This window comes from Somniosus microcephalus, unplaced genomic scaffold (genome assembly GCF_052327205.1).
Source record: "Somniosus microcephalus isolate GS21.2 unplaced genomic scaffold, FLI_Smic_1.0 unresolved_chr7, whole genome shotgun sequence".
Classification (NCBI taxonomy): domain Eukaryota; kingdom Metazoa; phylum Chordata; class Chondrichthyes; order Squaliformes; family Somniosidae; genus Somniosus; species Somniosus microcephalus.
Window position 1 is genome coordinate 507429 of NW_028225185.1, and position 13781 is coordinate 521209.

Here is a 13781-nt window from a genome sequence, read left to right on the forward strand (position 1 = left end):
CCCATGAATGAATTTTAAAAAACATTTTTTTGTCGTTGTTTATTTAAATGGGAGAATGCTTCTCATTAATATAGAGGACAGAGAGACTTGCCCACTGGTCATTGATATCTGATATCAATCCACACGGGTATTCCAATATTAAGCAACTAGCTGGAGTGCCCGGCGGTGCCGAGGCTTTTTCGAGGGCATGTTGTTGTTGGAAGAGAGAGAGAGCGTGACTGGGGGGGAAGAGAGTGTGTGACTGGGGGGGGGGGAGAGAGCGCGACGGGGGGGGGGGAGGGGGGAGGGAGGGAAGGAGGGAGGGGGAGGGGGGTGGAGGGAGGGAGGGGGGGGAGAGTAGAGGGGGAGGGGAGAGAGGGTGTGTGTTGTGTGAGGAGACGGAGACTGCGCAGCCCCGGTGGACACCATCTGAGGTGAGTTTCTGTCTCTCTGCGCTTAGCTAAACGTCTGAGCTCGGGCATTGATGTCCTCCCTCCTCCCCTCTTCTCCCTCCTCCTCCCCCCCCTCCCCCCCCTCCTCTCTCTCCCCCCCTCCTCACTGCCTCCCTTTCATTTTCTCCTTCCCTCCCCCTCTCCCCTCCTCTACTCACTCCCTTTCACTTTCTCCCTCTCCCACCCTCCCTCTCCCACCCCTCCTCTCACTCACTCCCTTTCACTTTCTCCCTACCTCCCTCTCCCACCCCTCACTCCTTCCCTCCCTCCCTCTCCCACCCACCCCTCAGTCTTTCCAGCCCTCTCCCTCCGGCGCCGCTCATGATATCGCGCTGCGGACGCAACCGCCCAGGAGACTCCGTGCTCCCAGCAACGGGTACCCTCCCCCCTCTCCCTCCGGCGCCGCTCGTGATATCGCGCTGCGGGCGCAACCGCCCAGGAGACCCCGTGCTCCCAGCCTGAGTCAGTGGACGCGCGAGCAACGGGTATGGGGGTGGGGGCGGGGGGGGGGGGTGTTGGGAAAGTAAAGAAAAAAAAGCTGTCAGCCAGCCTTCAGGGCGGGTGAAGAAGCCGGAGGCCATTTTGTCATGTCGGTTGGAAGCAGGCAAAATGTATTTTTTTTAAATTAAAAAACTGCAAAATTTCTTTATTTTTAAAAAAAGGAGCTACAAAGTACAACATCGGAAATTTGTATTTTTTTAAAAAGAATCCCTCCTAACTACAAAAGGCGAATTTTTTTTAAGGAAAGAAGATATAAAGTTAGAAGATATGCTGGCAAACAGATGGCCAGGCTTCAAAGCTTGAGGCCTGAGGCCTGCAGGCATCAGACCTCGAGAAAAAATGGACATACTGGACTCATTTATGACACGCAAATAATATAATGAGCTAGTTGGGCTCCTAAGTACTGAATTTGTGCTGCATAAAATCCCCTGTACACGTACAGAAAGTGGGAAAAAAAAAAGAAACTTACGAATCAAGATGGCTGACACTCACCTCGGTTCAAAACGATTAAGCCCGCCCACACATGCACCGATTGGTCGACCGTCATGTCACCGAAGCGTAGGATTGGTCAATCGTCCCGTCGCTCGACTCTAGGAGGGGCCTGCCGGCACACGCGACAAACCCGCCTCCGCCACGCAGCGATTGGTCGACCGTCGGGTCGCTCGACCGTACGATTGGTCGACCTTAATGTCACTCTATGCTAATGAGCGGATAATGAGCGGAATTTTGAAAGTTTTTTGGATACCGCGGGCGCAATTTTTGTCTCACCGAAACGTAAATACGCTTATGACCGTTCCGGAATCGTAAGCTTTCTTTTGATGTAACGCACGTGTAGGTACGCTCTATAACTTTAGGACAGACAGACAGACAGAATAGATATGCAACCAAGCAAACATCCAGCTTGGAAGGACAATAAAAGATATTGCTTTTTTTTTTAAATAAAAGCACTAAAAACTCCTGCATTAACTAATAGAATGCGAAACGATGAAAGTTTCCAGCTCTGTATGGTCCTTCCATATTTAAACCTACAAATAGTCAATGCTTGCACTTTAAGCGAGGTCTTCAACTGAAAGGCCATTTCACTGTGGTCAGAAGGCTCCAAGGGAATGTATACCCAATGACTTGGAGGCTTCGGCAGTACCCTTGGTGACGGTGGCTCACTAAACTCGGCTCCTGCATAATTTTGATCACACTGTGACCTACTTGAGCTGCTCAGAACTGCCCCCCAATTCTGACTGGTTGTAGTAAAGGGCATAACGTTCTTCCCTTCCTTCAGGTGCTGTCGTGGAAACACAGAAAGAAACATGGAAAAATAGGAGCAGGAGTCGGCCATACAGCCCTTCAAACCTGTTCCGCCATTCAGTATGATCATGGCTGATCCTCTATCTCAATACCATATTCCCGCTCTCTCCCCATACCCCTTGATGCCTTTTGTGTCTAGAAATTTATCTATCTCCTTCTTAAATATATTCAGTGACTTGGCCTCCACAGCTTTCTGGGGTAGAGAATTCCACAGGTTCACCACCCTCTAAGTGAAGAAATTTTTCCTCATCTCAGTCCTAAATGTCCTACCCCGTATCCTGAGACACTGACCCCTCGTTCTAGACCCCCCCCAGCCAGGGGAAACATCCTCCCTGCATCCAGTCTGTCTAGCCCTGTCAGAATTTTATACGTTTCAATGAGATCCCCTCTCATTATCTAAACTCTAGTGAATACAGGCCTAGTCGACCCAATCTCTCCTCATACAACAATCCTGCCATTCCAGGAATCAGTCTGGTGAACCTTCGCTGCACTCCCTCTATGGCAAGTATATCCTTTCTTAGGTAAGGAGACCAAAACTGAGCACAGTGCTCCAGGTGTGGTCTCACCAAGGCCCTGTATAACTGTAGTAAGACATCCTTGCTCTTGTACTCAAATCCTCTTGCAATGAAGGCCAACATACCATTTGCCTTCCTAACTGCTTGCTGCACCTGCATGTTTACTTTCAGTGACTGGTGTACAAGGACACCCAGGTCCCTCTGTATGTCTGTCTCCATGAGGAAGGGTTGGGAGGGTGGGGTAGATCTTGACTTTGGGCCGATAGTGTCGGCAGCCCGTTTTACACCTCTCCCCGAATTTTTATTTTCTATTGCAGTTCAGATCTACGCCAGAGGGTTGGGCAAAGCTTGTTTGGGAACACAGGGACAGTTGATGGAATCTGCCTTGACACCCAACTCTCCGTCACTCTCGAGAGTGAGACAAAGCCCTCAAAGATTCGGCCCGTCGTGCCTGTGCCAGTTCTTTGAAAGAGCTCTCCAATTAGACCCTCCCCCGCCCCTACTCTTTCCCCATAGCCCTGCAAATATATCCACTTCACGTCTTTCTCCAATTCCCTTTTGAAAGTTATGAAAATATTGGGGACTATTTTTTGATTCTTGGGCAGGGGACTGGCCAAGGGGGCCAGTTGGTTGCCCAGTTGGGAGGCGAAGTGACCCTTCCTTCGCCCCCCCCGACCTCTGTGATTTGTGAGGCTCCGGGCCTCATTGACATTGGCCAGGCGAGCTGCAGGGAGCGCCAAACTGGCCTCCCGATGAAAGTTTGCCAGATTCGACAAAGGAGACCCAAAGGGCCTAGAGCTGCCACGCGGGGTGGCGGGCGGGCGGGGAATGGGAGGGGGGGGAGGGGGTTGGGGGTTTCGTGGTCACGGAGGGTGGGAGTCTCCCAGGGCGGCAGAGGCCCAGGTTATTTTTTGTGGGCCCAGGAGGTGAGCTCCTGCTCCTCTGGGATCCACAAAAATAATTCAGGGCTTGCCTTTGGCTGGGCCTCGTCCCCTCCACCGCCCGTGGAACTGGGTCTTAGCCGGTACTGCACCGGCTAGAATGACATAGAATTTACAGCACAGAAACAGGCCATTCGGCCCAACAGGTCCGTGCCGGTGTTTATGCTCCACACGAGCCTCCTTCCACCCCTACTTCATCTCACCCCACCTGCATAACCTTCTATTCCTTTCTCCCTCACGTGCTTATCTAGCTTTCTGTTAAAGGCTCCAACCGGCACATACGTAAAATGGCGATCGCCGTCCTATTTAGGCCGTAGGACCCCGATTTCCATATTGAAAGGGGGCCTGAATCGGGCCAGGACTTTGGACACCCGGAGGTAGGCCCCTTTCAAAATGCCAAGGGGTGGGTGGGGGGTCACATCGCCGGCGTTAACGGGGCGGTGAGGCTATAGGGCCCACTTCAAGGAACGCCGGGCAGAGGGAGCCAACATCGTCCCCCTTGAAATAAATCTTTGTGCATTGTGGAAACTTGTAATAATAATAAGAAAGAAACATATAACGCTGCAAGTAGGTAACTTTGGACGAGCAAGCAGAAGTTTCAGATGGCAAATATTGTTAAGCATCTGCAAGGGCGAGATCTCCCACTGAAGCGTTGGGTAGAAGTCTGGTCTGGCTCTGAACAGTACAGTCCAGGAATGCTTCCTCCCCAGCGAGTGCGGAGTAGGCAGGCCTCACCCAGGACACCCAGTAGGGGGCGCAACAATCTGCCTCAGTGCCGCTGGGCTCGGGAGGGGGTGATCGGCAGGGACCTTTGGATTGCTGACCACCGACTTCTGCTGCAAGTGCACGTGTCTTCTTCTTAGGCAGTCCCTCGGAACCGAGGATGACTTGCTTCCACATTAAAAATGAGTTCTCAGGTGATTGATGAGTCCAATGCGGGACCTACAGTCTCGGTCACAGGTGGGGCAGACGGTGGTTGAAGGGGCGGGTGGGTGGGGTGCTTGGGTTAACGTGCGCTCCTTGCGCTGCCTGCGCTTGGCTTCCGCTTGCTACCGGCGAAGAGACTTGAGGTGTTCGGCGCCTTCCCGGATGCTTGTCCTCCACATTGTGCGGTCTTGGGCCAGGGATTCCCAGCGCTTGTTTTGGGAGTCTCATATCGGGCATGCGGACAATGTGACCCATCCATCGGAGCTGATTGAGTGTGGTCAAAGCTTTAGGTGTCGACAGGAACGGGCTCGGCTGTGACTCTTTGCTCCACTCCCCCCCCGCCACACCCCATCCGCCCCACCTCCTCATGGTTAACGAGGCTGTCAGTACTCATCGATCGGGATCGCTCATGAAAGCTGCCCGAGTGTCGGGTGAAGCCTGAGTGGCCAGTGTGCACGATGAGGGGTGACTTAAAATCATTGCAGTAACAGTAATTCCCCCAGAGGACTCTCCGCCTCCGCCCCCCCCCCCGCATACCACACACAACTCAGGAACGAATGGCTGGGAGCTGGAGACCAGAACCCAGCCAATATCTCTTTCTGAGAAGTCAACAAACAACAAGACCTCTCAGCAAGTCGGCTCATGAGCAATTCACAGAAGTTATTCAACAGGCAGAACTGCACGAGAGGAATGCATGTAATTAGTTTGGTGTAAATCCAGTGCGATGTAAAAAGATCACGTCACTCAACAGGTTTCATGAAAACCCAGTTAAATAATGTTTAATAAAAGTTATTAAGCAGTGTTTGCAGATGTGACTAGTTAGCAAAATGCTCAATTTTCATACATAACCTGTTGAGAATTTGATAAATCCTTTCAACAGGAGAGACTTCAAGCAACATCAAGGGGGAGGTATTGACCACATTTACGATGTTGCTACATAGAGCAAGAAGGAAAACAGTTATGGTTCTGCTGTAAACGGTGGCCTGAGGAAAGCTTTGCCTGGCTGTTGGTAGCTCTCTCACCTTGCAGTCATTTACTCAGTGGGGGCAAAACCATAATCAGAAAGGCCTTTGAAGGCAGAGAAGCCAAGGAGGGAGTTGCAGTGAGATCGGCTATAGCAGCTGAAGGAAATGTAAGTCATGCATCAACTGCTATAGACCTATGAACACAACGCCCTCCATAAACTTGAGCTCATCCAAAACTCTGCTAACTCGCACCAAGTCCCGTTCACCCCTCACCCCTGTGCTCGCTGACATACATTGGCTCCCAGTCCGGCAACGCCTCGATTTTATAATTCTCATCTTTGGTTTTCAAATCCCTCCATGGCCTCACCCGTCCCCATCACTGTAACCTCCTCCAGCCCTACAACCCTCCAAGATCTCTGCACTCCTCCAATTCTGGCTCGTTGCACACCCCCAATTTCCATCGCTCCACCATTGGCGGCTGTGCCATCAGCTGCCTGGGCCCTAAACTCAGGAATTCCCTCCCTAAACCTCTCTGCCTCTCTCTGGCCTCCTTTAAGATGCTCTGCAAAACCTGCCTTTTTGACCAAGCTTTTGTTCATCTGTCCAAATATCTCATGTGGCACGATGTCAAATTTTGTTTGATAATCGCTCCTGTGAAGCGCCTTGGTACATTTTACGGCATTAAAGGCGCTGTATAAATGCAAGTTGTTGTTGGATTAACATGCACACTTCTCTAAACAGTGCCCGACAAACATCTTTATGTTGGAATTTAGCGAAAAATGTATTAAGAATGCAAGCTTTTCATTTTTCTTAATTCTGTCGCAGTCTCCCCAGTGCCCTTACCTCTAATGCGTGGATGGGAATTGAACAGCGATTCCAATTATTGAGATGGCACAATGAGTCGACAGTGCCTGCTTTCCCATAAATCATTAGGCGATTCAACAGGTCTTCTTGAGAGAAACCAAACACCACCATGGAAAGGCCAGCGTCTAAACCAAATAAAGAAACAACAGCAAGTGAATCATGTTTACTGCGTACTTTGGGATTTTTTATTTTTTATTTAATCTTTGAAGCCCTTTTGTAAGTCAGAATGTGCCAATTATTAAGATTCATTTGTCAAATGGAAAACTTACTAAACTTCACAAATGATTCAGTTGGTAAATGCACTGCACGGTACTGAGCCAGAGGGGTCAACAAGGTCCCAGGGTCGACTTTCAGTTTGTCAACCGGTGAGGGCAATAGTTGTGTGTACTTAACCACAGGACCGTGGGCTGGGGGGCAGCGACAGCCAAAATCTCCACTCCCAATTGCTATTCTGCTGACAGTGTGCATCGGTGCACCTTGGGCGAGGACAAGATCGGTCTGGTTTCTAATGTTACCCACAGGCAAATAATCTGTCTACACGACCGTCGAGGCACAGATAGGAAAAAGAGTTACTTGGGCTGTTCGTGTCCATGGAACTAAAGCCTTGTACGTCAGCACTCCAGGAGAGGAGGGCAGAAAGAGAGAAACAAAATAATGAACGTCACCAATCCGACATTCAAATCCCACTTTTTTTAAAATTCAGATAGAATTATAGTTATGAAATGTAGTTCTTTCCTTGTTGGATTGGGATATGCATCCGATTACTGCATTAAAAACAATGCAGCATGGCCACACACAAGTTCAGTGGGGCAGTATGCTTAATACAAAGTCATTAACTGATGCTATTATTTCCAATTATGAATAGAACATTTCTTCTTTGAAACGATACATTTCATTAGCCCAGACATGCAGTTCCTATTTATTGTAGGATTGTAGCGTCACTACATTGGCCTTTTAAACAATCTGGACTTTGTGTTTAGTCAAAGGCCAAGCTGCAGTGCCTCGCAGTGATTCGTCTATCATCCATTTTAATGTGAGCTTCAGGAAAGATTCAATTATAAAAGTAAATTGCTGGAAATGGAGACCCGGATCTTGATCGACTCTGTCCAATTGTTGGAACTTTCTTCCCTCAGGAGGGTGAAAAAGAACAGCACTGGCCTAAGGGGGAGATGTCAGCACCTCAATGGCAGCATCATGATTGACAACAGCAACAACACCTTGCATTTATGCAGCACTCTTCATCTGCCGAAAAACGTCTCAAAGTGCTTCACGATAAGGTCGACACCAAGCGTGTAGAGAAAGCAGATTCCTTGGTTTTGAAAATGTTTCTGGCACAAGTGAAAAAACTCTACGAGCAGAAACCTTTCATAAGCTATAGAAAACAGCAGCCGTCCAATTTAGTGTCAGCCGTGGCTCAGTGGGCAGCACTCTCTCCTCTGAATCAGAAAGTTGTGGGTTCAAGTCCCACTCCAGAGATTCAAGTACAAAATCGAAGCTGATACTTCCATTAACAGAAAGAAACTGACATTTGTGATGCACTCTTCCCCTGCCTCCTCCCAGAAAAAGATACAGCAGGTACTTTGAGTGCACAATCCAGACAATGAAGAGCAAAGGAGAAATGTTGCAGGGCTACAAGGAAAGGGCTGGGGAGTGGGACTAATTGGAGAGCTCTTTCAAACAGCCAGCACAGGCACAATGGGCCTAATGGCCTCCTCTGTGCTGTACCATTCTATGATTCTATGATAAATGGACATGTACTCATCCCAAATATCTTTCCCTGCACAACTTCAGCTCAATCCACTGAGAACAGTTCGGGTCCTGCCTGGTGCTGTGTGCATTCACATCGCACTTACCGCATTAGTGCACAAATAATTAAGTCTGTTCTTGTGAACTTTACCGTTCGCTGCATACACATCCAAAGATTAGGACTGCAGTGAATGCTGAAATGCCAATTATTCCATTCCAGAGTCAACTGTGATCCTTTATGCAGAGGTTTGAGCAGCGAAGGGGTTAAGATTGAGTATCCTTCGGTTAAGATGTTAAACTGAGATCCCGGCGGCCTGCCCGCATCGTTCGGATAGTTTTATGGGATATTCTGGGAGAGGAGCAGGGCGTTGTCTCGGTATTTTAACCAATAGTCCCCCCCTCAGCTACCACCACCGATATAAACATCATTCATCTCATAGCTATCCATGGGACACTGCTGGCACAGAATGGCTGCTGTGCTTTGCCAACAAAGAAGAAACAGTAACTCATTGTGTGAAGCGCTTGGAGACATTTCTGGCAGATGATATAAAGACACTATACAAATATTTATTTTAAAAACCATCATCGAAAGCGTACCTGTGAGAAACAGGCATAATTCATCCTTCCCGTCTCCTTCCACTGGTAAGGAATGGCCATCGATGTGATGATATTTCACTTGTTGTGTTTCCAAGTCCCAGAAGGCGACAGTCAATGCTCCAGAGTCAGGTGCAACGAGAGTGAATAAAACACTGAACCCAGAAACAGACACCGTCTCGATACTCATGGATTCTTTCAGTCCCTGAAGCTGCACCATCCCTTGCAATGTATTTGCTCTGCTGTTCTGATCCTCCTTCTGTCCAAAGCTTTTAGCAGTATTATCACGGGATACTACGGGAGCTTTATGAAAATCAACATGGTGGGGTGCATCATTAGAATTCCGACGGGACAGAGGGTGATACCAGGGAGTGGAAGGGCTTTTCAGGAATCCTTCTGCCGACGATGCTTTAGTCTTGTTGTAGAAAGTTCCCAAGCAGGCCTTCCAGGACCTTTAAACAAACATATAAAGTATTTATATTATATAATAAAACAATCCTAGAAATGCACACTTTAAGACAATAAACACTATTATTAGTCCCTCAATCAGTCTCACTCTTCAGCTCTTTCCCTATAGCCCTGCAAATTTTTCCTTTTCAAGTATTTATCCCATTCCCTTTTGAAAGTTACTATTGAATCTGCTTCCACCGCCCTTTCAGGCAGCGCGTTCCAGGTCACAACAACTCGCTGCGTAAAAAAAAATTCTCCTCATTTCCCCTTGGAATTTTTTTGCCAATTATCTTAAAATATTCATTTATAAAAATTCATACAAATTAAAATCAAATGCATTCCAATGCCATCATTATTGAAAGCAATCTTTTCAGGTGTCTACCCTTACCGATCAGTTTGAAACGGTAGGTTGAGCACTTTATCGCTGTACACAGAACTGGCAAGGTCATCCTCATCGATGCCAGCAGGCGCTTTCAAAGGTGCATCATCTGAAGCTCTACTCGCACGCTGCAAGTGCTCAGGGTGCTTTCTGCAAGAACAACATAATCGGAATTTCACGGTATAGATCAATCCTGGATTCCTACTGAAACTCTAAGAGCAGAACAGGTGCAGAAACTGTCCTTTTAAACACTGACTGGCAGATCCTCTGATACTGCCCAGTCAGGTGACACCTAGTTTTATCATCATGCATTATTCAGCTAGGGTGAAACTCTGTCCCTACAAAGGCCACAAAACGAATTATTATTAAGTGGCACGCACTCGATTAGAATTATTGTTTGGCGAGGAAGTTGTGGAGATTGGAATGTAGCTCAGAAGCTTGTTCTGCACCTGTGACAAAATGTGACGTCTGATTGGCGCACAATTTTAAAAAATGAAATTGCAGCACTGTATCGTAGAAAGTAGGATCGTGCACACAACTTTGCACATGTCTAGTTTTGGATCTCAGGCAGGTTCCAAATAGATGCCATGCTCTTCCATGAAAGATAAGAAACCAGGGGCTGGATTTTCATTCAGCAGTCGGGAAGGAGGCGGGACTACAACTTTTGGGTTTTAGTCCCGCCTCCATCGAGATGCGACCAATCCACGCGATTTTCCCTTGATTGACCTTGTTGAGCCCGCCCAGCGGGCTCAGCAGGCCAATTAAGGGCCACCCGGCAACAGGTGACGTCACAGACTGAAATTTCATCTGCCAAGACATGTTGACAGATGAAATATCAGTGTTTCATAGCTGTTTGAAGCTGTCAAACGCTGACAGTCTTACTTCTAACCCGAGTCCTTCTACGCAGACTCAGTTAGAACTCTCGCCGGCACTGAAAGCTGCAGGCGGTCACTTCTGACAGCTCGCAGCCATTCAGCTTTCAGTGCTGGCTGAATGATGGACTCCTGAAGCCTAGAGGAAGAAAGGCTGTAAAGGTAAGTACAGGTAATTTAAACTTCTTTACACACTTTAGACACACCAAACACACTTACCTTTGCACTCATGCACCCATCACTCACCTGAACACCGACATCTCAACCCCTCCAAGTCCTTCAACCCGACGGCCCACCTGCTCTAACCTGGCGTGGTTTGAAGCCGTCGGGAATCCCACACGACACCCCCTCAAAATAGGGATTAGGCTAAAAACTGCCTGTTAACTGGCAGTTAATTGGCACTAATCCCTTCCCGCCTCGGGTCGGCGGTTCCCAGTGCGGGGCAGGTACCAGCCTCCTTTGAAACTTACGTGGAGGTGGGTTTTGGGTGGGATGGTGTCAGGACCCCCGAATTCAGGATTTTTGCCCCCCCGCACGCTTAAAAGCCCGCCTCACGGCACACTGAAAATCAACCCCCAAATGTTTGGGATGACCCATTACCATGTGCCACCATCTAAGGAATAGCCACAATGAGCAGTAATACAAATATGGCAAGACATTTCTTGTTTCATTATAATGTTAAACCACAATGTGAAAACTTTCATATGGGACATTAGAGTTTGGATTTGGTAACGGTGGCATGAATTTTCAGGTTAAAACATTCGGCGGAGACACCATTTCTTTCCAAGTCTATTGCAGTTGTCAAAAGTGTCATCTGAAGAACTCCAGCAAAGCTATTCCAAGAGAAGAAAGCAGCAGACAGTGGTGGCTACAGGGCACGATCAGACAAGAGTCAAAAAAGAGACTTGCGTTAATTCTATCAGGACCAGCATTTTTGGGGGAGGGGGGTATTAAGTGCCTCCTCTTGTGGTATATTTCCCCAAGTCCTGCACTTTTTTGAAGCAACTAGTTTAATCATTGATATACCTATCAATTCGTCCAATGAAAAGCGACGAGTTAGGAAAGTAACTATAGGTTTTTATTGACTAAATAACAGAGCCCACCCTCATGGGTGATCGGATCCAACAAGGAGGAATACCAGCCAGTCGACTACCTTTATACCTGGGCAGGTAGGTGGAGCCATGGGCGGAGTCAGTGATGGTCAGCCCAGGTATAACAGCGTGACAAGAGGCGACCTCGTATAGTGATACAACAGTGAGAACAGTGAGAACAATATAACAGTGATAACTATAGTGTAACGATAGTGAACGATAAAAGTGGTTTACCACATTCACCCCTTCTTTAGATTTGAGTCCGGCGGGGTGAAGTGTACTACCAGTTCTGGTATGTCAGTCTGTCCGGAGGCTTCGTAAGCCTCTCCGATCGTCGCAGCGGCGGTGTTGCATTATCCGGTGTTAATGCTGGTGTCTGCGTGGTCGGCGAAGGCTCGTGGGGTTCCGGCATGCCGTCTACCTGGGCTGGAATTGGGGGGGTGGTGGGGGGGGGGGTAAAGGTGGTGTCTCCGGAGTGCCCGAGGGTGCGAGGTCTCGTAAGGAGACAGTATCCTCCCGCCCGTCTGGGTAAGCCACGTAGGCGTACTAGGGGTTGGCGTGCAGGAGGTTCACCCTCTCGACCAGGGGGTCCGTTTTATGGGCCCTCACGTGCTTTCGCAGCAAGACGGGCCCCGGAGAGGTCAGCCAGGTTGGTAGAGTGGTTCCCGTAGTCGACTTCCTGGGGAAAACAAACATTCGTTCATGGGGGGTGGCGTTAACGGCAGTGCAAAGTAGTGACCGGATGGAATGCAGCGCTGTCGGGAGGACTTCCTGCCAGCGGGAGGCCCTTAGACTTTAAGGCTAAGAGGACGGCCTTCCATACCGTCGCGTTCTCTCTTTCCACCTGGCCGTTCCCTCGGGGGTTGTAGCTGGTGGTCCTGCTTGCTGCAATACCTCTCGCTAGTAGAAACTGACGGAGTTCCTCGCTCATGAAGGAGGAGCCCCGGTCACTATGTATATAGTTCGGGAACCCGAACAAGGCGAAGAGTTCGTTCAGGCATTTAATGACCATAGTACTGGTCATGTCTGGGCAGGGGAAGGCAAAGGGGAAACGGGAGTACTCATCAACGATGTTGAGGAAGTACACATTATGGTCAGATGACGGTAGGGGCCCCTTAAAGTCGATGCTCAGGCGCTCGAAGGGGCGGGTGGCCTTGATCAGGCTTGCTCTGTCCGGCCTATAGAAGTGCGGTTTGCACTCGGCACAGGTCTGGCAGTTCCTGGTCATGGTCCTGACCTCCTCGATGGAGGAGGTCAGGTTGCGGGCCTTAATGAAATGGTAAAGTCTGGTGACCCCGGGGTGGCAGAGGTCGTTGTGGAGGGTCTGAAGCCTATCAATATGCGCGCTGGCGCATGTAATCCGTGAAAGAGCATCAGGGGGTTCGTTCAGCTTACCTGGCCGGTACAAGATATCATAATCGTAGGTGGATAGCTCGATTCTCCACCTCAAGATCTTGTCATTCTTGATTTTGCCCCTCAGCTTGTTATTAAACATGAAAGTGACCGAACGCTGGTCGGTGAGGAGGGTAAATCGTTTGCCTGCCAGGTAATGCCTCCAGCGTCGTACCGCCTCCACGATCGCCTGGGCTTCCTTCTCGACCGACGAGTGTCGGATCTCAGGGCCCTGTAGGGTCCTTGAGAAGAAGGCCACCGGCCTCCCCTCCTGGTTAAGGGTAGCGGCGAGGGCGAAGTCGGATGCATCGCTCTCCACTTGGAAGGGGATGGACTCATCCACTGCGTGCATTGTGGCCTTGGCTATGTCTCCCTTAATGAGGGAGAAGGCCACGCACGCCTCCTCCGTGAGGGGGAAGGATGTGGACTTCATGAGGGGTCTGGCTTTGTCCGCATAATTGGGCACCCATTGGGCATAGTAGGCGAAGAGTCCCAGGGTTCTCTTAAGTGCCTTAGGACACTGGGGGAGGGGTAGCTCCATGAGGGGGCGCATTCTTTCGGGGTCGGGGCCGATGACTCCGTTCTCTACTACACAGCCGAGGATGGCAAGGCGCGAGGTGTTAAACACACATTTCTCCTTATTGTAGGTGAGGTTCAGCCGTTGGGCCGTACGGAGGAATTTCTCCAGATTCACATCATGGTCCTGCCGGTCGCGGCCGCAGATGGTGACGTTATCTAGATAAGGGAACGTGGCCTGCAGTCCGTTCTGGTCAACCATCCGGTCCATCTCCCTTTGGAAGACCGAAACCCC

At 49.4% G+C, this 13781-nt stretch overlaps 1 protein-coding gene across 1 annotated transcript in view; it reads right to left on the minus strand.

Annotated features, from left to right (window-relative positions):
• The window catches only part of LOC147086334 (spatacsin-like), an 86228-nt gene that overhangs the window by 52802 nt on the left and 19645 nt on the right, over positions 1-13781 (minus strand). Inside the window, exons 6-8 of the mRNA XM_085978233.1 lie at positions 9625-9765; positions 8790-9238; positions 6426-6571 (exon numbers count right to left, since the gene is read on the minus strand). Of these exons, the coding sequence (XP_085834359.1) occupies positions 6426-6571; positions 8790-9238; positions 9625-9765 (736 nt within the window). The remainder of the gene's footprint in view (positions 1-6425; positions 6572-8789; positions 9239-9624; positions 9766-13781) is intronic.